Source organism: Podospora pseudocomata, assembly GCF_035222375.1.
Source record: "Podospora pseudocomata strain CBS 415.72m chromosome 1 map unlocalized CBS415.72m_1, whole genome shotgun sequence".
Lineage (NCBI taxonomy): Eukaryota > Fungi > Ascomycota > Sordariomycetes > Sordariales > Podosporaceae > Podospora > Podospora pseudocomata.
Window position 1 is genome coordinate 6147973 of NW_026946363.1, and position 25122 is coordinate 6173094.

The window sequence follows — 25122 nt, forward strand, 5'->3', positions numbered from 1 at the left end:
GGTTCGTTGTTTGGCAATCGTTTCGGTGGCATGGTTTGCGGGCTCTGGGGACCGTTGGGCTTACCAGCTAGGGACTTACCCTATCCTGCCTTCTCTTTTCTTTTCTTTCCTTTTTGTACACAAGGACTGTTTATCTTCATATGGCCGGACACAAAATACCCATTTTTTACTCTTCTGACAAAGACCCGATAGCTCGTATGGGCAGCCAAGAGGAGGCGCAAGTCGGAAGGAAAAGGCGAAAGGAGGCTTGGTTCAGTTAGCTCTGATTTCCTGTTCATTTTCACTTGCCCCCTTGTGTTAGTTGTCTTCTGTCTACTGAGCTCTGGAATACCACTGTTTTTCTACTCATGATCGCCCCTGTGTCGTACTGTTTATGCTGTTTATGCTGTCTCTCTCTCTCTCTCTCTGTGTGTGTGTGTGTATGTGGTGATTCAAGGGGTCCAAAAACTGCTTTCAACAATCAACGTAATATGGTGCACCTACTACCACCTCATCACGTTGATCAACTGTCCCCCCATGTGCTCTCGAGCTTTTATATGACGTTCAGGGGCTTTTGTTGGGGGTTAGTGACAGTTGGTATAGTAAATAAATAACTGACACGAAGTTGAGAGGCGAAGATTAGGTGAGGGCCTGCACGGGAGGGGTTAGTTGGGTCCATCAAGCCCGAGTGTTCTGGGTGTTTGAAACTTGCTTTTTTTTTTTTCTCTCTCTTTCTTCATGTGCTAGATTTAGAGAGGATAGAGTAAGCGCGCAGCTTATTGAAAAATGTCGTGTTTTTTTTTTCGTGATGACATGGTGCTTCGTGGTAAGAAATGTGTAATACATCGGCAACAGACATTGCGTTCTTGTCTACCTACTCGCATCTCTCTATAGGGGCAGTGACATGAATAAAACATACACACACAAACATCACAAAAGTAGAGTTCGGCATAATGCAAGTCCAATTAAGATAGTCCCGGCTGGTATCAAGACGAACCAGAAATATCAACTACCAACAGGATTTACAAAGTTCCGCTCATAATGATCATCGAATACAAACATGATACACACTCCAGGATGTCGACGAAATCAACATTTTACTCTCCTGTTGCCTTCCCAAACTCCACCGAGCTATCCCTGACCCCATCCCTTTACCACTAAACCCCCATTTGTTAATGTTCCGTGTTCTCCAAAAACGACCATAACCCCCTTGCCAAGTATTTCCAGCCCAAAAAATGCAACGCCAACTTGTCAGTGGTCACCCATCCCCAGAATGAAATATTCATCTGCCTGTTTGTTGCTATCCTCCCTTTTTTCGCCTTACTTCCTGCCGATTTCCCAAAAAGCCATGCATGCCTGAAAGAGATTCCAAATGTTGGAAGAAAATGCAAAGAAGCAACAAAACCGCAAAACTGCAAAAGAACACCACAAAAAGCAACCCATCAGTCCCCATGGACCCTGCCCCATAATGAACCAAAGACCTGTCGACCATTGCTAAATATCGTGATAGAAGAATGACTCAGTATCCGAGTTTTCGGGTGGGCTTGGCAACTTTCTTCTTTTTGGGAGCCTCCATCCTAGGATCGTCAAAGAAGCTGTTGTTGCCCTCGGGCGAGTGGTCAAACAGCGACTCGTCTGGCTCTGCAAAATGTGGATGCCAGCCATTTGACGGGCAAGCCGACCTTCCGGAATCCCGATACTTCAGGAGAGCATCATAGGTCCTGTCCAACAGAGGCTTCGCATACTCATTGCTGTCCATCTTGGTGGTGTCCTCGTTGTCGAGCTTGCGAGAAACAGCTTTGTCGATGGCGTTCCGGCGTCGCTCACGCTCGGCACCGATGGCTCCAATTGGTCTCTGCACGCGGCCATTCGTTGGATCATGTATCTGCTGGTCCTGTTTGTCCAACTGATTTTGTGTCTGCTTTTGCGCTTCTTGGTCCAAAGGGGAAGATTTTAAAGGCACCGCCTGACGAGGGGTGTACTGCCCATCATAGTTGGACGGGAAGCCTGCTGGAAAGTACTCCATTGCCTTTTCGGGAGGAAGAGTATCGTGCACAGGGCCTTTCTTTGGGTCCAGGTCACTTGGTCGAAATGGGGTGCTCGAAGAAGATCGCCGCAAGTCGGGGGAGGCGCGCGACTGCTGGGCAGTTGAACCGTAATTCCCAGACAAATTGTGCTGAAGCAGCTGGCTCGGATGCTCTGCATCATGCCCCCTGATGTCTCCATCACGGAGAGCCATGTAGTTGACGCCAGCCTGAAAAGGCTGTCTGATGATGGAAGGTTTAGTCTGGTGCCCGATTGGAAAGAGGGGACGGGCCGCGGAAGTTTCGTTTTGGCTTTCCAAACGGCCGATGCGCGCAGAAGAGGTTGTTGGATCAAAACCATTCCGCTTGAACTGACGCACGCCTGGAGGCCCTGCCGTCAGTGGCCGAGGGGGTCCGGATGAAGCAGTGGAAGGAAGACCAGCAGGGTTGACTGTGGGCCTATCTCTTCCAAATCCAATGTCAGACGTGGTAGAAGATAGAGGAGACGGTATCTCAGAACGACTGAGCAAAATGTTAGCTGGTCGAGCTCTCGCAAGTGCTTTTTGAGCAGCCTTCTGCATTGGATTGGGATAGGATGCAAGATTGGTGAGACTCTTGACCGTCATCTTTGACGATATTAAGGTGTCCTTGGATGCAACACCATCCTCATCGTCCAATACCGAAGGAGCTGTAGGAGGAAGAGGAGGAGCTGTAGGAGGAGGAGGAGGAGGAGGAGGAGGAGGAGGAGGAGGAGGAGGAAGATTTTCTGACCGAAATTGAGGAGGCATCGTCATAGCGAGGTACTCCTGTTCGTTGATGGGACTGAGGGCACGATCGTAATTCTGCTGGAGAGGCGTATACTGCTTCAGCACGGCGGCCGTAGTAGGCGGAGACGGAGGTGATTTCTCCTTCAGAAGGGCCCTCAAGGGATCTGTGAAGTCGAACGGGTCTCCTAAAGGGGACTCCGGGGGTTGGGGGAATCTCCTAATTCTTGGCCGTCTGGTGGGCGCCTGAATGGGGGCTGCTGCGCTGGGGTTGTAAATGGAACCCACCGTGGTGTAGGTTGGTTGCTTCTTGGCTTCCACGTCTGCAGCTGCGGTCATGGAGATCTTGGAACACGATGAAGCTACATCCATTGAGACGGTGAGTATTTTGGCAATCAAGCTGCAGAAAAGCGGATCCAGAGCGAGAGGGTGGGAATGTGATGGGTGATGAACGAGCTCGAAGGTGGATCAGATGTGGTTTCGAGAGCACCAGTTTCAAATCGAACGAATTTCTTTTTCTCTCGGGGGATGAAATAATTATCGAACTGTACGGAAGAGTCGAAGATTGAAGAATGATGTGTGGGAACTGGGATTGGGGAGTGAGAGGGTGACGCGTGGATAAGTGCTGGTGTCGAGATGGCGAGGAGAAGAATGGAGGTTGGACATACCGCTGCCACGGGGCCTGTAGGTGAACCCTCTGTTGTTACCTCCTGCAAAAGAATTCATCGAGTTGTAGGCGTGGTCTCGGAACATGTTTTCTCTTTCGCTGGCAAAGCGAGGCAGCTGCTCTTTCCGGCAGGTGAGGTGGTGGGAACGGTGAAGGGGCTGTTGGAAGGCGCGCGGTGTCGTGGAGCTCCACGAAAGATTCGCACGATTTGCCGTCCGAAAGATAGTGGCGGAAACGGCGCCGGCTCTCGAAAACTGGAACCGTTGTCCTGTGTGGCTTGACCTTCAAGCAGAGCAGCACTTTCCACAACAGTCCGGGGGGCGCTGGGAGTTGGAAGAAGGTGGCCGGCGGAGCTGCTGGTGAGTCTCTCCTGCCTGGGTTTGGGTTGCTCTTTCCCGGGCTGGCAGGATTGTACTTTCCACACCGGTCAGGATCTCAAGGTTCAGACGAAAAGGGAAGGAAGGTGTATCGCAACATGTGGCAGCCTGCGACTTCTTGACAGTCACGCTCTTTCCCGATCGCAATATACTAGGCACGTGAGACTTTAGGAACCTTCAGGATCACGACATCACTTTTGGAACTCCGCAATGAGGAAATGGAATAAGGTAATTTCAGATATGGCCAGCCTTCTGGAGTCTATGGCAAGAGCCGCCCATTTCGACTTCCCCAGACAAAGTGAGAACAGCCCCAAGAAATATCAGCAAAATCTCCGACATTATCCACACCCCTTCAACGGTTTGGTCATCTGAATTTATTCTCCCCCACCAATCGTTCAAGCACGAGTACCGAATGATTACCATTATTCATTGTTCAAGAATCGCGGTAAAGATGTGGTCACTTCATGGATGTCAGAAGAATATCAAGGCACAACCCACACAGCAGCAAAGCCCGTATACAGAAGCCAAAAAAAAAAAAAAAACAGTTCATGTCCCATGATACCATACATAGTCATTCCCGCACGTGAGAGCGCAATCCCCAATTCCATACCCAGAATACAGATATCCGTCATGAAGCCCGTCGTTATTATCCCCGTATCTTGATCCCCCCATATGTCCTGGACTTCTTTCTCTCCAATAACCCTAACCCCCATCGCAACCTACTACTGCTCATCCTCCTCCTCGATAACCCCCGGCGTAGCCCTCTCCCGTCTCCTCTTCGGCCTCCTCATCCGATTACTGCTGATCTGACTGGCCGAATCATCCGGTGCCAGCTCGCTCATCTCATCAGCCCCCCACTCGCTATCCGCCCCATCGACGCTCTCGTCATCCGCCCACCCAGGCCGATCATACACCCCGCTCGACCCGGACAGCGGCAGGACGTCAATCCCCCTCATCCCCAGACCTCCCCGTCGCTGTTGCAAGCTCATGCTGAGCGCCGCGCCCCTTCTCCTCAGCGCATCCCTGACACCCATAGCCTGCTCGTGGAGCTTCTCGAATGCGTCCTCGAGCGCTTCCATTCCGTTGAAGATCTCCCTTTCCAGTTCCGCTAGACACGCAATTTCGGTTTCTTCGTCATGAGTGATGGATGCTCTGTTGGAGGGATAAGAAGACGACGCAGCCGAAACACCGCTGATGAAGGAAGCTGGCGTCGGGCCACGGGAGAAGCCGCCAAAGGGAGTGGCATTCCTTGACATTGGCCCGCCAACCCCGCCGAACGGGGTAGTCGTTCTCGACATGCCGCCGCGAACACCGGGGCTCATCAGGCGGGAGGGCATGTTGCTCGCCGGTGTCGTTAGGCGAGAAGGGCCTTCGCCAAAGGGGATACCGTCATCCTCGGCGCCAGACCACAAGAACCCATCAAATCGTCCCGAGATCAGAATCTCCCACTCCGAGGAGGTGATTTCCGAAATGGTCACCAAGAGATCGTGCCAGCAGCCTGGGTTGCGGACGAGGTATACCGCTGCCTCGGCGTCACGCGGGGCCACCGGGAGACGGTAAAGTCTCTGAAGAGACAAGCCAGCCTTGACAACAAAATCATTTCTTGACTTGCGCGCCGGTGTCGGCGCACGGTTCGCGGGCTGGAGCTCCCTAGAGCCAGTAAGAAAGGCGTTGAAGTAGGGCCTTTCATCCGTCTCTAGGTTGGTGAGAATCGCAAAACTCAAGGTCTCATCATCGACTTCGGTCGGGGGAGGGGCGGGCGTCTTTTCGCAATTGACCATCCACTTATCAACCGCCATCTTGACCCGTTGCGTCTGGCGCAGGTAATGCTCTCTGAACTCCTCGGCAATGTCGGGGTCCATCTTTACCGGCGACGACGGACGAGGGGGGACGTCAGCCAATTCTTCCACGGCCTTGCCCGCAAGCATCGAAAAGTCAAAGGGTGGCCACGGCGGTAGCTCAACCCGTCCACTGACACGCTCGAGCACCTCTCCCCAGCCAAGTCCTCTGTTGACCTCATCAGACCTCTCGCACATGACGCAGTTGCACCCATGCGGAGGCAGATCCCTGTTGAAAACATTCTCCAGCCGGTCCAACAGGCGACGGGCCACTGTTCTGTGTCCCGTGGCGACAGCGACCGACCCATTGCCGTTGATTACCGTCTGGTACTGGTTGAGGAGGTTGAAGAACGGCGCGAAGAGCGTCTCGGCACCTTGGAGGGGTGGGTTGGAGGGTCGCGTGCCATTTTGCCGTGGCAGTACCGAAAGAAACTGCCTTGGTACTGGCTGCGGGAGACCACCATTCTGCATGAGATAGTCAACCCTCGGAACATCCTGAGGATCGATAGACGCCGGCGGTGGAGGCGGGGGAGGGGGTGGAGGAACGGCGCCGGTGGGATGTATCGCCGGAGTCGCCGAAGGGGTAGGCAGATCGGAGGTGCTGTAGTGGTTATTGTCATGAACATCAGAGGTGGCATAGTGGTTGACGTCAGAAGTAGCATAATGATCCTTCTCGCCGGGCAACACGGGTGGTGGCGGCGGAGGAAAGTTCTGTGTATGCATTGGAGTCTTGGGAGAAGAATCAACCGCAGACTCGGGGGATGAGTCGGTCTCAACCCGAGGCCTGGTCGATTGAGTTCGTCTAGGGAGGACTTGTGTGGCATCCGAATCCACAGTCGAAGGATTCGTGATTTCTGAACCCTCCATCTTGGACTGTCTTGTAGACGGAGCTGCTCGCAACACGAATGTGGCCTGGCTGGAAGCCCTCGACAGCTTCGACTTTGACTCGTGCTTCGAAGCCGCTCTCGACACATACGAGTCTCTCGACCCTGGCCTGTCATCTTCCTGCTGCGAAGATGGAGTGCCGGACCTCTTCTTTGGGTCTGACAGGTCTGTCTCGGGCGGTGAAGGGGGTCTATCGTCCTGACGCGACTGTTGTCTGGTCGACTTTTGTCGGGTAATCCCAGGCGAGTTTGTTGACTTGGACCGCTTCATCTCGCTGCTACCGAGATCGGTGGGCTCGGGAGTGGGGGGGTCCGTCCGTCTAGCCGGAGTCGAGACATCCTCTTTGCTGTACAGAGCCTCCTTGCTGTAATTCTTGTTGACTGAAGGGTACGGAAAGCTCACCCGCTCACCCAATCCTCTCGCCAACTCGGGCACCAGCTCAGTCATTGAGCCGGCAGCCGCCGACTTGCTACCGGGCTCGTCCTTGTCCATATCTCCTCTTGACCGGCGCTGACGGTGGGAATGCGATCGCGAAGTGTAAAGCAAGCCCTCGCTGTCGGTGGGCCTCTTGGAGGACCTCGTCGAGTGGTGCCGGCGGTGCGTCGACGACGAGAGCGACGAATCCTTGTCCTCTCTGTACCGATCCCTTTCGACGTCCCGATCTCTGTCCCTCTCCCTCTCCCTCTCCCTCTCCCTCTCCCGGTCTCTATCCCGCTCCTTATCTCTGTATCTCGACTTGTCCCTCGGCGCCCTCTCCCGATCTACATCCCTTTCTCTGTCGCGCTCGCGGTAGTCTCGATCTCGGTCACGGTCTCTGTCTCGATCTCTGTCTCGATCTCGGTCCTTTCGCTCCGAAGTCGTCCTGGAGGATCTGTGTCTCTTCACCGAGTCGCGCGATACAGGCTCTTCAGTTGCGACGGAGCCGTCGCCTTCCCAGTCTTTAGTGGATGGCATTTTGAACCATGTCAGGTTTTACAGCCCAAACAGCCCGCCCTGAGCCAGCGGGAGGCTGCGGCTGCAATACTAGGGGGGGGGGGTTAATCCGTGGTGGTGGAGGGTTGCAATCTGCACGACAGGACTTCCGCACAGTGTCGGGTGTCGGTTGCGGGAGTAGTGGAGGCAAGGTGATACTCGGCACCTCCTCGAGGACGTTGTGGGAGGGTGTCGTGGTTGGTTGCGGCGCAGATACGGTCCGCAGGAAGCAGGGCGCGGCGGCGGCTGCGGCTGTGGTGCTTGATTTGAACTCTTTGGTCGTCGGGCCCAGTTCAACCAACCGGTGTTTCGACCGGTGTGCGGTGTGGTGCGGTGCGACTTGCAAGATGGGTGAAAGTTGCGGTGGTGGTATTTTTCCCCTGTTGACGTCGAAGCGAGAGAATGAGAAAGAGAGTACAAAGCCGTGAGACCTTCTTTTGCAGAGACGACAGGACTCAACTCAGACCAAAACTAGCGTGCAGTTCCAGGTAGAGAGAATCACGCCCAAGCGATTCGATTTTCCAGTGCTCCCAGAAGAAGGCACACGCAGGGCCATTGGATGCTCGATGCTGCTCCCGTTGTGATTCGATAGCGTCCTGGACAGTGCGCGCACGGTGTTGTTTCTGGCAAGGTTGGGCTTCAACCAGCGCATCGAGTTTCAGATGGCAGGGCAGTTGAGAAGAAGGCAGCAGCACCCATCGGATGACATCACAGTGTGTCTAGCCCCGTCACTCGGTGAATTTCTACGGTGTGATGTGTCTGGCTGCGGGGACTTTGCAACGTTCAAAATCCACCTTCACCACCATCAACACCTTCCATGTCTTTTTTGATATTGGAATTGTATGCTCCCGAACACAGCATGAAGCGCACAGCATGTGATCATCACGGACTACGTCTCACAGTCACTGTCCCCCTATTCTCAGCAGCAGCAGCAAACAAGCTGGCCTTCTCGAGAGCACACTGACCTCATCCAAAAGATCGGTGAGAGAAGAGTCTCCGCCCACCAACCACCTTTTTCCCATTTATTACCCACCCCGTCTCCATCTGTAGCTATTCTGAGACAGAGTTCGCAAGACTCTTGTTCTCGAAGTCAAGAACCCCGTGTGGGAATGCAATGGCGAAGCTAAGAATAACTTCCATCGGTGCATTCTCCAAGCATTAGTGCCATTAGTGCTCCTCCCGCATTGGCAGGAAACCCAAAGACACTGCTGACAAAAAGAATAGCCGCCAGCTGGATAGACAATCACATAAGTCACACCATCCATCCCGCATCACCAGACACATGGTTGTGAGGTGTTGAGTCATATTTGATCCTCTTCACAGCTGTAAACTCATTTGTAACAGCCAAGAGACTTTGAACTATTTCATAGCTCAAGTTCGGGGCATCACAGACATCATCCATTCAGTAATTAACTGTCTTGAGACCACAACCCTAACCCAGCACCTCAAACATCTTCAACATTCACCGAGACTCTCAACCAGTTGTGTTGTGGTATTGTTTATCATTTGTCCCTGTATTCCCTACATAAATAACCCTTTTACCTTCCCTTAACCCTTTCAAAAATACAGAAACCAAAACAACAAAAAAAAAAAAAAAAAAGGAAAATAAAAAACGAACCATCTATCATGACACATTTCGCTCTTTCCCCGTTACTCGACCCATTTTTAAAACCTATCCAACAGCCCAGCCCCCTCCAGTTGCAAAATAATCTGGTGCACAATCCCCCTAACGCTCTGCTTCTGCAAATCAACCACCAAGTCCGCCTTCTCGGGCGCCTCATAGGGGTCATCCACGCCAGTGAAACCCTTGATCTCGCCCGCCCTCGCCTTGGCGTAGATCCCCCTCTTGTCCGTCTTCTCGCAGTACTCGAGCGGAGTGGCGACGTGCACGAGGTAGAAGTCACCATACTTCTCCACCAGCTCCCGGGCGTGCTTGCGAGCCTGCTCGAAGGGGGCGATGGGGGCAGCAATGACGGCCGCGCCTGACCTGGTAAGTTCGGAGGCGACAAAGGCAATGCGGGCAATGTTCTTGTCGCGGTCTTCCCTGCTGAAGCCGAGCTCGGAAGAGAGCTCGGAGCGGACGGTTTCGCCGAGGAGAAGGGAGACAGACCGCCCACCCTGCTGGTTGAGAGTCACCTGCAGCGCGCGGGCAATCTGGTCCTTGCCCGAGTTTTGGTAGCCGGTAAGGAAGACCGTGAAACCCTGCTGGGAACGGGGAGGGTGCGACTCCCTGAGGACCTTGACGACCTCGGGGTACGAGAACCACTCGGGGATTTCCCTTCCGCTGCGGAGTCTGGAGCGGAGCTCAGTGCCGGAGATGTTGAGGGTGCGGACGCCCTTGGGGATCTGGTCGACGGGGGCGTACTCGTCGCTGTCGGGGAGGTAGGTCATCATCTGGAAGGGGACGACCTCGATGCCGAGCTCGTCGCGGTACTTTTCGACGGCGTACTGGGCGTCGTAGGGGCCGTAGAAGTCGACCCCCTTGGAGTTCTTGCCGGGGCCGGCGTGGTCACGGCCGACGATGAAGTGCGTGGCGCCGTGGTTCTTGCGGATGATGGCGTGCCAGATGGCCTCGCGGGGGCCGCCCATGCGCATGGCGAGGGGGAGGAGGCCGAGGACGGCCATGCCGTTGGGGTATCTGGGGAGGAGGGCCTTGTAGACACGGACACGGGTGAAGTGGTCGATGTCGCCGGGCTTGGTGAGGCCGACGACGGGGTGGATGAGGACGTTGGCGTGGTGAGAGCGGGCGGCGCGGACGGTGAGTTCCCTGTGGGCGCGGTGCATCGGGTTACGGGTCTGGAAAGCGACAACCTTGGCCCAGCCGAGCTTGTCGAAGTGAGCGCGGAGCTCAGCAGGAGTGTCTTTTTTCACACCATGTCAGCACTTTTTTCCCCTCCTTTTCTTGCTCCATCTTGTCAACTCACATCTCAACTCGACAAAGTCATAATGCTGCAGCTTGTTGATAGCCTCAAGCTTGCCACCGACATAAAACTCCTTGGCGGTGTTGTAAAGGTACTGAATAGCAGGATGCTCCTCATCACCGCCGAAAACCTCCTTAGCCTCGAGCTCCCTATCTTGTATTAGCAACCAGATCAACCCCCGACATCACCCCCCTTTTCCTGACCGGAACTCACTTATTAGGCTTGTAAACATCCTCCACCGTCAAGATGGCCAAGTTCCTATCATCTCTGAAATCCCGCAGCGTGATCCGCGCCCCGGGCGCAATCTTGACCTCGTCAATCGTCGCTTGGTCAACATCAAGAGTGATCGGCATGGAGAACAGCGCGCCGTCGGCCAGACGGTTGTCTTTTACGACGCCATTGTAGTCTTTCTCGGTCATGAAGCCTATTTCCCGCCATCATCTCATCTCATCAGCTTTCGTTTTGTTCCCCATGTTTGTTCATCCCCCATTTTTGCAACGCGCTGCCTGCCTGCCGGGTAAGGCATGGTGGCTGTAGAAAATGGTGTAATTGAGCCCCACCATCCCACCTTCCCCCCCTTCTACCATTCACCATAACCACCCTATTTTTGGCAAGCCATTGAGTGCTGAAAAGTGAACATAACGTACCCTCAAGAGGAGAGAAACCACCCGTCAAGATCAACTCCAAATCGCACAACTGCCTCTCGCTCAGCAGCAGCGCGGGGAGCGTCTCGGCCTCGGCCGAGAGCTCGGCGTGTCTGGGGGCATCGCGGGCGATGAGGTCCTTGAGGACGCCGCCGTGGGGTGTGTTGGCCATTGTGGAAGAGTGTGGTGTTGCTGTGAAAGAAGAATCGGGGTATCTCAAAAGGAAAAGGAAAAATCAAAAGAACAGGTTTGAAGAATAGGAGAGGGAGAAAGAGAAGTTGGAAAGCGAGAAGTGGGTTGGAGGTGGGTTGTATAAGTTAGTTTCTCACGTTCAGGTACACGGGTACCTCGACGGGTGGGCAGGTACCGGTCGTCGTCAGGGTATCGGATGGCGTGTGTGTGTATGTAATAAAGAGACGTTCTCTTGCTGCGGTAGCGGAGGTTCCTTTTTTCGGATCAAGATGTTACTAATCCGCTGGACCCTTATGGAAAATGCTGTCTGAACAAGCCGTTTTCTCGGTGGAATTTAAATATGGGGGCGGTCTCTATATTTCCCTTCCCCATCCCATCCATCTCCTTACGTCCGTCCATGTCTCCGCGGGGCACGTTCTCTTGGAAACTAATCTCTCTCTTTCCAAAGAGGCGATATCAGCGAGACATACCTCATCCATGTGTCTGCCCAGTCTCATCAGTCATAAAGCTGGGGAAGAAAGGTTGGGATACGATGGCTTCATCCAGATGTCGCAACCTACACCCTCAATGATTGAACCATTCACACTCTGCAAAGCCCGCAGGAACCCTGAATGTATCAAAACATCAAACAAGGTCAACCCCTCCCCCCACTTTGACGTGCAATGCGGGGGAGGGGGGAGGGGCTAATATTTCCTCTTTCATGCCTGCCTTTCGTAGCTGGCTGGTCTTGAATAGCCTCACTTCATTGTCATCCAGACATGCAACTTGCAAACCTCCCCGCCCCTACTCTCATCCTCCACATCGCCCCTTCTTCCCAATCGCAATTGACCTCAAATCCCATTCTACAACTTCTCAATCATCGTCCTCCCCAATCCAAACAGTCTCCAGGCTCCCGGGTACACACCCCTCCATCTCAAAGACCCACAACCCATCAATCAACCCGCAAGTCGCACCTTTTAGCTCGGATGACGTGCTCACCCATTGTTCACACGCAAAGTGGGGCCCTTCACTCACACACCCACTGCCACCCCCTCCGGACCTGAATCTGTCAAATCCAAGGGCATCCCGACTCCCGTAACGGCGGTTGTCGGTGGATGTCGGTTTACGAGTCCGTTACCGGTCTCGATTGCTGAAAAATACCCCGCCAAGTGATGTCGTCAAGAACGTGGGAAATTCCGATCTGGAAAACGTGATCGCTTTTTCGAGGCCTTTGGATGACAGGGCTGCCAGTTGATGCATACAGATAGTCCTTGGCATTTAACCCCACCTGTTGCTGGGTCAGAGCCATCAGCCGAGAGGGTTAGGGTTGCTATTGCTGAGCCCCTTTTTAACCCCTGAGACACACCCATGGCACCGCTCTCTCACAGATAAATAAATAAGCATAGATGAATGGTCACCACCCGTGTATTAATCTAACCGATCAAGCTTTTCCTCGACTCCAACATTGCTTCCTGCAAATACATAACAAAAGAAAGAATTAGACATGTTGTGGGCTCAGACCTGGCATTGCCAGAAATGCGTCAAAAAGTGAAAAAAAAAACAAAACGATATATGTGCAACATCGTTCGATATTGTCAAGCAAGACATCAAACGTCAAAAAACAAATCTCAACAAAGTTCCATCACATCGGCCACATGTTTCTTCATATATTGGACATGATCTTGGTTTTGCTGGTGCCAGCCTCACTTATGGCTTCGGGTTGCGAAACAGTGAAGGCGCGGTGTCATTGACACCGTGATGGTGGTCCAGTGGGCCCTGGCCATTCTTCAAAGGCGTGATGACTGCGATTGGTGGCGCTGAAGTTGAGATCGGTGCAGGAGCTGGCGATACAACCATCGGCATGGTGGTGAAGCTTTCATGGCTCGATGACTCGACGCTGGTAGACGTTTCCGAAATACCAGTGCGGAAGCTGGTTCTGACTGGTGCAGTGCCTACATAGAGGTTAGCCATGGTCCTTTTTCAATCAGAAAGTGATACATACCAAGGCTTTGGCTAATCGTTGAGGTGACGTTCTTCCAGTATGAGGAGATCACGGTCCCAGAGACGCGAGAAGAGATCAGTGTTCTGAAAGTCGTCTCGTTGCACGTCGTTGAAAAGGCCCCAGAGACAGTGGAGTGTGTCCTTGTCTTGTGATGATGATGCTTCGATTTTGAGTGGTGATGGCGAGTCGTCGTGGAATTGGTCAAACAGGTGGTATCTATGGAACTGGTGACGTTCGGATAGGGGAATGGCGCGGATGTGATGCTACTCAAGGATGGCGTCGAGATTCCAGATGATGCACCCGGAGATGAAGTTATCACTGGCGCTGAAGATTCGGTGCCTGGAGTTGAACTGCTCGTCAACGATATGCCAGTTGACAAGATAGGACCTGTCGTCGATTCACCAGTTGACAATGGCGGGGCTGATCCTGTACCAGTCGTGACAGTGATCACCGTTGTTCCGCTGATGACAGTAGTTGTGGAGTTGATCAAAGGGTAAGGTGCAGAGCTTGATGGCAGGGTGGATGCAGAGCTGGAAATTCCGGTTCCAATGGTTCCCGGAGAGGAGTACGGCGCGGTCCCAGATGAGTTAAGAGGAGGGAAACTGCTCGAGGGACCTGGAAGTGGGGGGATAGCCGTGGGCCCAGAGGTTTCTGTTGAGTTCGGGAAGGGGAATGGAATAGACGAGAGACTGTTGGTGGACACAGGCTCAGAACCGCCAGTCTCAGTGACAGTTGTCCCTGATACGACAGTTGGATTGATGGGTATTGTCGAGTTTCCCGCTGGATATGGCGGAGTCGATGATCCTGAAATGCTCGATATCGAAACAGTCCCTAAGCTACCACTCTCAGTAGTGATTGTGCCCAAAGCGCTTGAGGGCCCAGACTGAACTCCAGGAATGGTTGTGTTCGGGAAGGGGTACGGAACTGAAGTCGATGGAAGGCCCGGCACAGATGTCGCTGGACCTGTCACTGACGTGCTGCCTGTACCTGGAGGGCCCGATGACACCGTAAGCCCAGTGAGCGAGGTTGAGTTTGAAAGAGGATACGGGGCCGAGGGCTGTGATGTTCCAGGGATGCTGGTGGTCGGAAGACCAGTTCCAGAACTGGGAATGACACTTCCTGTGACTGGTGCCGAAGAGCTAGGCAAGACTCCCGTTCCAAAAGGTTCAGCTGTCGTGGTGCTGGTTGTATTCCCAAAAGGGTACGGTGCAGTGGAGGATGTGCCCGTGGACAGTCCTGTACCAGAGCCAGCCGTAATTGTTGAAGTGGCATTCGTCAATGGATAAGGAGTGTTTGTCGTCGGAAGACCAGATGAAGGACTGGTACCTGTCAGACTGCCTGGGAAAGTGTATGTAACATTAGGCAGTGGGAACGGTGGACTGCTCGTAGGAAGACCAGAGGAAACTCCGGTACTTCTAGTGATGCCCCCGGAAGTGGTGTTCGGTAATGGATATGGCGGGCTAACTGTTGGCAAGCCCGATGAAGAACCTGTGCCTCCAGTTCCGCTCTCCGCTGGGGTATATGTGCTATTGGGCAAGGGGTAGAGTGGAATACTCGTAGACAGACTCGATGATACGCCTGTGCCCCCGGTGGCTGTACCAATCGGTGTCGTTGTGGCATTGGTCAATGGGAATGGCGGAACAGGTGTTGAAAGACTTGAAGAGGTGCTTATCCCTCCAGTGGCACTAGCAGGCCCAAAAGATGTGGTGTTCGAGAGCGGGTACGGCGCAGTGGTCGTTGGTAGGCCAGATGAGGGGACACTGCCGCCGGTTGTGACAGTTGAGTTTGGAAGCGGGTATGGAGGGCTGGTGGTTGGGAGGCCGGATGAGGGTCCTATTGAGCCAGTGCCGGCTGGGAAAGATGTGGCATTCGTCAAGGGATAGGGGGCATTCGTTGTCGGAAGCCCAGATCCACTACCTGTTCCTTCAGCTGGACCGCTAAATGGTCCTATAGTGGTTTCATTTGTGAAAGGATAGGGCGCGCTGCTACTAAGGGGAGCAGAAGAGGATCCAGTTCCCCCTGTTGGCCCTCCCGTAGGACCGCTGGTTAACCCAGTCACCGTCCCATTTGTCAAGGGATAAGGTGCGCTGCTGCTCAAAGGCGCTGATGAGATCCCTGTCCCACTACTCGAGCCACCGGTTGAACCGCCGAATGGGGTTGTAATGGTGCCATTTGGATAAGGATAAGGCGCGATGCCAGTGGAGAGAGACGTTGAAGGAGCCGTCCCAGTACCGGCAGTCCCAGTAGGAATGGGCGAAGTCACATTCGACAAAGGATATGGTGTTGTGCTAGACGGTGCAGTGAGACTGGGGCCTGTCCCTGTCACACCGGCAGTCGTGATAGCATTGGTAGTCGAGTTCGGGTAAGGGTATGGTGCTGCGCTGGAAGACTCAATCACAGGAATGCTTGTTCCCCCAGTGACTCCTCCTGTTGATAAAGGCGTGGTTGTATTTCCGAATGGGTATGGAGTGCTGCTCGTGGGATAAAGAGAGGAAACCCCGGTGCCACCTGTCCCGGATGCTGGCGGCACAACCGTTCCTGTCCCTGGTAATGAACCGCTTGGCCCAGGCGCCGATGTCGTATTTGAGTACGGGTATGGAGCAGATGCCGAGCTCGATGGGATTGAACTAGTAACACTTGTCACAGTACCTGGCGACGGACCCGCAGTGCCACTGCTGGGGAATACCGGAGCAGTAGAGTTTGGTAGTGGAAAAGGTGGCTGGCTAGAGGATGATAGGGACAAGGAAGAAATCCCGGTTCCCGAGGTTGAGAGTCCGGGTACTGTACCACTCGGCCCGACAGGAAACGTCGTGTTGGGGAACGGAAATGGTGCTTCGGTAGACGGCAGCGTTGAGCTTGAAACTCCGGTGCTGAACGGTCCTGATGTGCCAGAAGGTCCAGGATAAGTAGTGCCGTTGGTAGTAGGGAATGGGGCCGCGACAGAAGAGCTTTCAGGCAACACACTACTGGTCCCAGTGCTGAAAGAGGCTACCCCGGGAACAGAAGTTCCTCTTGAGCCTGTGGGTACCGAGCTTGAGTTGAAGGTTGGGAATGGTGGTGTGATGGAAGAGGGTCCAGTTGGAATAGAGAAGATACCCGTCCCTGAATATGTAGGCGCCGTGGACAATCCTGGTGCGCTTGTAGAACCCTGAGGAAAGCTCGTGTTTGTTGTCGGAAATGGGGGAAGACTTGAAGGAACACCCGATGAAGACCCAATCACGCCTGTTCCGGATGGTGATGGCACTATACCGCTCGAATAGGCTGTCGGTCCCAAAGTGGAGCTAGCATTTGACAAGGAGAATGGAGGGCTCGCAGAAGAGTATGCTGGGTATCCTGTTCCCGTTGTGAGGACTGTTTGGCTAGAAGCGCCAGTCCCAGCTGTCGCCTCTGATGTGAAGGTAGAATTGGGCAGTGGGAAGGGTGGAAGACTCGTCGAGCTGCCGGAGGGAGAAGGAATTGTTGATCCAGATGAAGCAGTTGTCCCGGTAGATAACCCTGGCGCACCAGTGGGCTCTGCAGTGAAGCTAGAGTTGGTGAATGTGAAGGGAGGCACGGTCGAGGAACCATAATCAGACGAGGGGATGGCACTACTTGACAGTCCGGAGCCTGTCGGTGGAGTGGATGATGAATTCGACTGTGGAAAAGGAGGCAAACTGGAGGAAGGGCCAGAAGAGCTCGTTGATAAAGGACTCGATCCGCTTGAGAACCCTGATCCGGTTGGTCCAATCGTCGTGCTTGAATTTCCCAGGGGATAGGAAGGTCCTGGACTAGCTACCGAGCTGGATGAAGCCGTTGGCAGCGTTGAGAAGCCGCCCGTGCTGATACTACCTGGGGCTGTGACTGTACCAAATGGGACTGAATAATTGCCAGTAGGGAAAGGAGGGACAGAGTTCGTGACCGTGCTTCCAAATATTCCAGAACTGGTAGGGCCGATGGGACTAGTCCCAGGCGAGCTTGGGCCCAGGGACGAAGCAGATGTGTTTGTCAGCGGATATGGCACAGACGAGGTGCCAATGGCTGAAGATGCAAGACCGGACGGTGCAGTTCCGCTCGATGATGCAGTTGTGACAATTTCTGTCCCCGAGATTGAGGCTGTGATATTCGTCAACGGAATGTAAGTCTCGCTTGCGGTGCCAGACGTTGAGCCTGTTCCTGATGGTCCGCTTGTTACTCCAGTCGAATTGCTCCAAGGATATGACGCCGTTCCGCTTCCAGTCGACACGGCTGGTGCTGTTCCACTTGATGTTCCAGGTGACAGCACAGTCAGTGAACTCTCGGTCCCGGGTATCGGGTTTGTTCCCGAAGGACCGACAATGGTGGTAGAATTTGCAAATGGATAAGAAAGAGAGCTCGGGGTTGATGTTGAAAGACTTGATGGTAGACCAGAGCTCCCTGTGCCTGGGATTGTCCCTGTTGGTTTTGGCGTCGTGGTGAAGTTCCCGGTTGGGTACGGCGCACTTGATGTTAGTGAGGTGCCGTTGGGGCTCGAGACAGATGGAGCGCTTGTTCCTGGAATACCAGATGAAGTTGAGGACAGAGAAGATAAAGAGGTTGGTGGCAATGATGCTCCAGAAGAACCAGTGCCCGTAGGAAAGTAATAGCTTGATGAGCTGGAGTTTGACAATGGAAAAGGAACAGACGGCGAAAGACTTCCTGTCAAAGAAGAGATGCCTTCGGATACCGTACTTGTTTGCGCACCGCTCGTGCCGGGGATCGCAGACGGGACTGTAGTATTTCCAGTAGGATATGGGGCCGATGTTGTCGGCAACGCAGTAGGTGTGAGGGTCGAAAGCGTGTTGATAGGGGGTGTCGTCCCAGTAGGCGAGCTACCAGTACCAGGGCCGGCGACGGTTGATGTGCTATTTGGCAAAGGAAAGGGAAGCGAAGATGACAGCACCGGTGGAATTGTCGGCACACCAGGGCTACTGGAGCTCACAGGTACAGAGCTGTTAGACGACAGAGACGGCGAGCTTACAGGTAATCCAGATGATGGGGTTGCAGTTAAAGAGCCCACCCCTGACCCAGGCACAGTGCCACCAAAGCTGATAGTACTGTTTGGAAGTGGATAAGGCACCGACGATGATCCGAAGCTCGAAGCAGGCACTGAAAAACCAGAGGTCTCTGTGCCCACAAGGCTAGTCGAACCTGGCGAGGGAGATACCACGGTTGGCACGCTGGAGAGCCCAGAAAAGATTCCAGTTGATGTCCCATAGCTTGATGGCGTTGGACCAGGGCCGTTACTTCCAATGCTGGTGCTGCCTCCGGATTCTGTAGAGTTTGGAAAAGGAAATGGTATTGTGACACTGGTCCCAGACGCAAAAGTTGTAGGTAAGGTGCCCGGTTGTGAAGAGGTGGCGGTGCCAAGTGGGATGGATCCAGTCGATGAAGTTGGAAATAGCAATGTACTACTGCTTGTGCTTGACACGGTAGACGAGGTGGCATTTCCTGGCGTGGTGAATGGATAAGCTGTGCTGGGACCAGCGGAGCCTGGAAGGCTGGAGCTCGAATTGCCGGACGGGAACGGTGGCAAAGATGAGCTAGTTGGACCAGCTGAACCAAAAGTGGTACCAGATCCAGAAGGCAATGTTGTCACTGAGACTGAAGACGAAGATGTTACAGTGGCAAATGAAGATGTTGAAGGCAATCCTCCAGACGTTGAAGTGCCAGTCACATTTGAGAAGGAAGATGAGCGTCCCGATGTTGTTGCAGGGCGAGACGTTCCAGGACCAAAGGGTGCAAATGGTTCAGAGGCGGTTGAGCTTCCACTTAAAGGCAAGGAGCTGTTGGTATAAGGATATGTCGTTGGAACCGGAACCGAAGAGGTCGAGGTCGAGAGACCTGCCGATGACGAGGATGTAGCAGTTGCTGAACCCTCAACTCCCGTTGTTGAAGACGTGGTGTTATATCCGTATGGTGCAGTGCTTGTAGACGGCAAAGTTCCAGTACTAGATTCTGGCACTGATACTGAGCTGTTTGGCGATGGCAACGACGATGTTGTAACTGATGCACCACCAATTGTTGTGTTGACATAGGGAATGCTGCTGGTCAAACTGCTGAGTACTGACGAAGAAGTTCCGAGCGAAATTGTGCTGATCGAGACTGAGCCAGTCAAGGATGGCGTAAGAGTGACGGAAGAGGTTTCACTCTGTGTTATATTGGCACCTGGAACCGTAGAGCTTCCACCGGACCCAGTTGAGGCGGTTGTGGCTGTCGAGTTCCATCCTGAGGGCTGGCCTGACGAAGACGTAGGATAGCCCCCTGTTTCGCTAGTTAAAAGAGAACTTGACGATTCAACAGAGGTTGTCGACAATGAAGCGGCGGTCCCAGTGCGGCTGCTGCCAGTGCTTATTGGCGTCTCGGAAGCGGACTCGGTAGACAAGGTCGAGGTGCTCAGCGACACAATGGAGAGTGAACCTGAGATCGAAATAAATGTACCAGTCGCTGTAAGTGTCACAGTCCCGGTTGTTGTCAGCACCTCAGAAGCACTTGTTGACTGAGATTCGCTTGCGGCCGTTGTGCTACTCGACGTCTCATTAGGAGAAGTGGATGATGGTGACACCGGAGAGCTTGTGGTCGCAGCCGTCGTTGCTGTGCCCGACGTGGTCGATTCTGTACTCCCGACTATAGATGAGCTGATCAAAGTTGTTGAAGATCCGGTTGGTTCCATCGAGCCACTGCTAAGACTGGATGCTGCAGTTTGTACTTCACTGGAACTAGCCCCTGATGTGCTCGAAAGACTGATTGGAACCGAACTTGGACCTGAGACCGAGCTAGTGATTGAAGAAACAGATGATGGCACGGAAGAAGTCCCGGAACTGCTGCCGGTAGGAATCCCCGTCGATGCTGAACCTGTGCTCGATGTTGGGCCACCGGAAGAAGCAGAAGGACTCTCACTCGAAGGCCCAGTTGAATATCCAGACAATGTACTGGTCAAAGCACTAGACGACACAGAGCTAGTAATCGAGACAGATGTTGACGATTCAGGTGGAAGCGACCCTGTCACCGAAAAGGAGCCGAGAGAAGGCGTAACACTCGGAGAGGATGATGCGCTGGCTGATGTCTCCGAACTTGTCGTAAACGTAGGGGTGCCCTCCGTAGTCGATGTCATAGGGTAAGGAGATGTGCTCTTGGAAGATTCCGTGCTGGACGTCGAAAACGTATACCCCCCAGTCGAGCTTGGAGTGGTGAAAGTGTACTCATTTGACGATGTCGTCTTCTCCGGCTCATTCGAACCAGTGGTGTCATAAGGGTTTCCTATATGTCCATCAAAGGTCAGTAAGCTATTCACAGCAGCACACGATCCATGATAGCCAACAAAACAAAAACGCAGAACTTACCAGGCGTAGTGTAGCCATACCCCCCACTGGTAGTTGAAACAGGTGGCGGAGGGGGCCCATATCCCAGTGGCTCCTCATCATCACCATCATCACCATCATCCCCATCAACCCCATCATCTCCATCACCTCCATCATCCCCATCATCACCATCATCGACACCGTCACCATCATCATCACCACCATCATCCGTCCATTCACCATCATCATCGCCATCCTCATCGTCGCCATCATCTCCACCACCATCCCCACCATCCCCACCATCCTCTCCTGGATCTTGCCTAGGCACCAAACGCTCATAGCTCACATGTGATATTCCCACCTCGGGAACAGCAGGGAGTCCAACTGCCCGTCTGAAACGTGACCACAGACCGCCATCCTCACGAGCCAATGTGAGAGGCGTCGAATTGAGAATGGTAATGACCGAAGCAAGGCCAACAACCACGGCTGAAGCCTTCATCCTTGTGAGGAAGCAAGACTGTCGGGGGCCTGATACTCGGCGGTATGTAGTTGATGAAACTTCACCCCTACAAGAAACAGCTCGTGAGAGAAGCTATACTTGTTCGGGGCAGGCTGGATGCACGAGAGGGTCTGGTGTCTATCCTTGATTGGTACGGCAAAGCAAAGCATGCGGCAAAGTCATGAACTATGACATAGCAAAGAATAAAAGGGTATGGTAGAACAAAGTTTGAGATTCGATTCTTCGAAGATCTGTTGACCTAGCGGTGCTGGCAGAGATTCAAGAATGAACGACGTGTTCGGGGTATGCTCCTCTGCCCCTATCGATGGTGATGATGGGGGAGGGGGTGAATGATACCTAGGCAAGCCCCGGCGAGGAACGATCAGAAGGCCGCCGAAATGATACGAGAAGACAAAAGCCGGCTGGAACGTGGGATAGGAGGCAATGGGGGGGAAGGAGCGGGTGAGGGAAGCGGGAGACGGTGGACCCGCGAAATGAGGAACAACGACAGATATAGCAGGAACACCCCTGAGATCAGCGAGACTCGAGAGAAAATCTCCGCATTCTGCCTGCCACCTCATATCTATCAGGGTGTCTGAACTGAAGTGGAAGGGGCGATGGAACCTGGAACGGGACAAGTTCCTCAACGTCGCCCGAGAATGGCGTCAGGTTAGGTAGTAGCACATGGAACGAGAGATATCGGTCTTGTCTGGGGCGGGAAAGGGCGAAGGCGACGAGGGGCTCCGCTCTTGGGAACTGTCGAGTCCCCGGCTTCCCGATGTTCCGTCCTTCTGCTCAGGGTGGAAGGAGCATGCCTGTGCTGCCTGGAACAGCTTGGATGGGACTGGAGAGAAGGAAGTCTGCATGTCCAATGTGTTAGCATCAGATGTGGACACATGCTGGAGATAATGCAATACCTCCCTAACGGCAGAGACTCGAAATGAAGTCTTCTCATGCCCCCCTGCTCTGGATCTTTGTCTAACACTCGGTTTCGGCCTGGAGCGACAGAGAATCCATCTGAAATCGGCCTGACTTACTTCTTGGGTGACTCTGGAGAATCCATGTCCTCTGTGATGATGGTGATGGCGGTGGCCTTTCGCTCTCCTCAAAGCGGTGAGGAGGGTTTGGATGAGACGGGAACAGCGAGTGGATGGCTGAGCGGGTGCACCTTGGGCAGCCCCGCCCAGGATTCTGTTTGCTCCTGCGCAGAGTAAGGCAAGTGAACGCAACTGTTGGCAAGATGGCACACAGAGAAGAGGGAGAAACCGTAGCTGATTGGGAACACCCGCCCATTGTGGGAGCTGCCGCTGTCAGGCCTTCCCGATCCCCGACGTCTTGTTTTCTTTTCTCTAATGCTTGTTTGGGTGGGAGGTTCGCTCTGTCAGCCACGCCTTGTCCTGTCTTGAAATCACATGGCAGCTTCAGTCAGTTGATTGATGCTGGGGTTGCTGATTATCCCGGTGACCGGTAATCCCAGCTCTGGTCCATAATATCGGTTGTTTCTGCCTGTTTTCTCCAAGGGAGTCTGTTCATCCCAAAAAGCCCACAACCATGAAGTGCAACTTGTTCACCCCGGATGGAGAGAGGGAGAGAGAGGGAGAGGGAGAGAGAGAGAGAGAGGGAGAGAGAGGGAGAGGGAGAGAGAGAGAGAGAGAGAGAGAGAGAGAGAGAGAGAGAGAGAGAGAGAGAGAGACATGTTCCCCGGTCGGATACGGTTCCTTCCAGAGGTATGTGCCCCGTCGACGTAACGTCTTCGTTCCGCCTCGTCTGGTATCATGTGTGGTAACAATCAGCTCTGGAAATGTTGAGGGGTGGCAGGCTTATGGAACATCATATTAGTCTTTTCAAGCCTTTGGATGAGTACCAAGGGACTTCCCGAGTTGCTCAGGCCGGGAGCTGGTGACATCGGTGAAAGAACTGAAGCTGCCCCGGTGCTGTAGCTCCTGATAGAGCTTGTCAGCCAAGATAAGAGGTGCCGAAGAAGTGCTACAGGTATCTGTTGTCGTGCTTGCATCACGCCAGAGCTTGTCGATGGTTACTTGACAGGGGTCGCTATATGCAAGCTGCCGTACAACTAGATTGCTTGTTCCTGGTGTTGGGTTGCACTTTGTTTCGCGGTGCCTGAATTCTCAATGTGTGCTGAGATGGCAGCATATCTCACAAGTGCTGTGTATTGCTGTGTCATGGAAAAGGCCATCAATTATCCGAGTGTCGCCGTGGGATGTGTGCAATTCTGCATTGCAGTCGTTGGAAACCTCAATTGCTCATTACTACGGCCTCAATTGTCGAATGTAGGTCCACACTGTGGCCTATTCTTCTGGCTCGTTTTTGTCTTTAATTGTGTTCACCTGGATGTCCTGAAGCCCAGCCTACAAGACAGCATGTGCAAAACAACGTTCCATTAAAAGACAGAGCATCCTTCTTTGAAAACCTGCAGGCAAAACGCCGAAGAACGCCTTCCGTAATGCAAACTAGGACGAATTAAGAACCATCAAATCCATGCCCTTGAGCTCCTTGACCACCTCAACCCTGTGAGAAGAAATCCCACGCAAGCTTGGATACCATGAAACAATGTTGGAACTTCCAGCGCCGATAAACCTTCGCCATTTCCGAGCGTCGAAAGGGTGGCACGGCATGCTGCGCTGTCAAAATGTCGTGCTCCACCGTCTATCGATGCTGCTCCCCTAAATGCCGCCATCACCTTCACATGGGTTTCTCTGTATCATGCTGAAAGGAACACCGTTGGCACTGTGTGACCGGGCCCTGGTCGATCAGGTAATCTCGGCCCTTTGCACGAGTCCAGATCTCACTCCACTTTCTTGGCCGCCTCCCGGAGTTCGGGGGCTGTGGCCTTGGTCATCTCGGTATCCTTGCCCTCGATATCAGCGGCCCAGAGAGCAGCGCCAACTACATAAAATGTCAGCAATAAACATTAGTTTTCCATTTCCAAGCGACCTACCTGTGTTGGTGAACGAGAAGACGATGGACGCCACCGGAACCATCTCGAGAAGGGTGGCCGCAGTTCCGAAACTGGTAACGTCAGTCATGGTTAGCCAAACCAAAGCCTCAAATTGTGCGTGATACGTCAGAGTGTCGCAGGTGGATAGTTTAGCCGACATGTGCGCTCTCGAAGCGATTTGTGCTTCATGAATCCAAGACTTTCGGAGGCGTCTGAGAAAAGATATAAACTCACCCAGTGTAGGGGCCCTTATGCTTTGAGAGCCACTCAGACTTTCTGGATGCAGACCATCCCTTGAGTTGGAAGTACTAGAAGCCATGTAAGCGAGAGTTAGGTATGTGGGTAAGAGATGTTTCCACTAACCCGATCATGAACAGAGTTGCCACGAGCGCGGCCGCGGATAATGATGAAGGCCACTGTTCCAACAACCGGAATAAAGTTGAGAGGCAAGTACATGAAGTATCGAACCAGCTCCTTAACGCTGAATTTGCTGAATGGTTTCTTCAGTGCCTTGCCCAGTTTCTGAATAGCGTCTCCCCGAGAGTTGACCTCTCTGCCATTTGCAACGATCTCTGTCTTGTTTTTCGCGATCAGTGTACCGTCGAATGTGTCCAGAAGCGCGTCCTGGAGCAGGAGGCTTTTCGAGAGGATCGAGACAACGGCTGCGCTCTCGTTGAGGACAAGAAGGATAGTTGTGAGCACAGCGAGAGGCCCGTTCACGAAGACCATGATGGCCAACTGAGGGAGATATGTGAAGAAGAACATGGGTCCAATGACTGAAGCATAGAGCCCGAGGTAAGGTACCAGCTTCGAAGCCAGGGGCTTCCACAGCTCGCGATGGGACATGAAGTAGAAAATCCCCTTGATGGGATACAAGTAAGACCGGCTTCTGGCAGCATCGTTCAGAAGGGCCTTGTATTTGTCGATGTCCTCTTTCGCGACCTCCTGGGCCTGTTCAACAAGTCGGTTGGGCATCTTGTCTGTGCCGTGTCGGATGTTGTGGTTATCCTTATCGTTATCGCGACTTATCAAGGTTGATGATGTCTGGAGGGGAGTCGTGTAGGTGCTTTTTAAAGAGTTGTTTGGGAAGAAATTTTAAGGTATGGGACTCGGGGTGGTCGTGAT

The 25122-nt window shown here is 53.4% G+C and overlaps 6 protein-coding genes across 6 annotated transcripts; all 6 read right to left on the bottom strand.

The window, feature by feature from the left end:
* Positions 1 to 923: 923 nt before the first annotated feature.
* On the bottom strand, positions 924 to 3658 carry QC762_120250 (uncharacterized protein). The gene is made up of 2 exons (XM_062886460.1): positions 2775 to 3658; positions 924 to 2525 (listed from the first exon to the last, which is right to left on the bottom strand). Exons 1-2 carry the CDS (start codon positions 3137 to 3139, stop codon positions 1499 to 1501), a joined length of 1392 nt encoding a protein of 463 aa, XP_062749546.1. The 5' UTR covers positions 3140 to 3658; the 3' UTR covers positions 924 to 1498.
* Positions 3659 to 4533: 875 nt separating this feature from the next.
* QC762_120260 (uncharacterized protein) lies at positions 4534 to 7488 on the bottom strand (the record flags this gene model as incomplete). Its single annotated transcript, XM_062886461.1, has 1 exon — positions 4534 to 7488. One exon carries the CDS (start codon positions 7486 to 7488, stop codon positions 4534 to 4536), a length of 2955 nt encoding a protein of 984 aa, XP_062749547.1.
* Positions 7489 to 8974: 1486 nt separating this feature from the next.
* On the bottom strand, positions 8975 to 11575 carry MET3 (Sulfate adenylyltransferase). Its single transcript, XM_062886462.1, has 4 exons — positions 11075 to 11575; positions 10641 to 10851; positions 10431 to 10576; positions 8975 to 10367 (listed from the first exon to the last, which is right to left on the bottom strand). The coding sequence occupies exons 1-4, from the start codon at positions 11241 to 11243 to the stop codon at positions 9172 to 9174; spliced, it is 1722 nt and encodes a 573-aa protein (XP_062749548.1). The 5' UTR covers positions 11244 to 11575; the 3' UTR covers positions 8975 to 9171.
* A 5607-nt stretch (positions 11576 to 17182) lies between these two features.
* On the bottom strand, positions 17183 to 18455 carry QC762_0020440 (uncharacterized protein; the record flags this gene model as incomplete). Its single annotated transcript, XM_062883070.1, has 3 exons — positions 17183 to 18070; positions 18220 to 18295; positions 18406 to 18455. 3 exons carry the CDS (start codon positions 18453 to 18455, stop codon positions 17183 to 17185), a joined length of 1014 nt encoding a protein of 337 aa, XP_062749549.1.
* Positions 18456 to 20224: 1769 nt separating this feature from the next.
* On the bottom strand, positions 20225 to 21038 carry QC762_0020450 (uncharacterized protein; the record flags this gene model as incomplete). Its single annotated transcript, XM_062883071.1, has 2 exons — positions 20225 to 20439; positions 20582 to 21038. The coding sequence occupies 2 exons, from the start codon at positions 21036 to 21038 to the stop codon at positions 20225 to 20227; spliced, it is 672 nt and encodes a 223-aa protein (XP_062749550.1).
* Positions 21039 to 23421: 2383 nt separating this feature from the next.
* On the bottom strand, positions 23422 to 24972 carry QC762_120290 (uncharacterized protein; the record flags this gene model as incomplete). The annotated part of the gene is made up of 4 exons (XM_062886463.1): positions 23422 to 23945; positions 23998 to 24209; positions 24232 to 24305; positions 24361 to 24972. 4 exons carry the CDS (start codon positions 24970 to 24972, stop codon positions 23845 to 23847), a joined length of 999 nt encoding a protein of 332 aa, XP_062749551.1. The 3' UTR covers positions 23422 to 23844.
* Between the last annotated feature and the right edge of the window lie 150 nt (positions 24973 to 25122).

Coding starts and splice junctions, on each gene's coding strand:
- MET3 (XM_062886462.1), bottom strand. CDS start 11,243: ATGGCCAACACACCCCACGGCGGCGTCCTCAAGGACCTCATCGCCCGC. Junction 10,852..11,074: donor TGGTTTCTCTCCTCTTGAGG/GTACGTTATGTT, acceptor GGCGGGAAATAG/GCTTCATGACCGAGAAAGAC. Junction 10,577..10,640: donor GATGTTTACAAGCCTAATAA/GTGAGTTCCGGT, acceptor AATACAAGATAG/GGAGCTCGAGGCTAAGGAGG.
- QC762_120250 (XM_062886460.1), bottom strand. CDS start 3,139: ATGGATGTAGCTTCATCGTGTTCCAAGATCTCCATGACCGCAGCTGCA. Junction 2,526..2,774: donor ACGATGCCTCCTCAATTTCG/GTCAGAAAATCT, acceptor CATTTTGCTCAG/TCGTTCTGAGATACCGTCTC.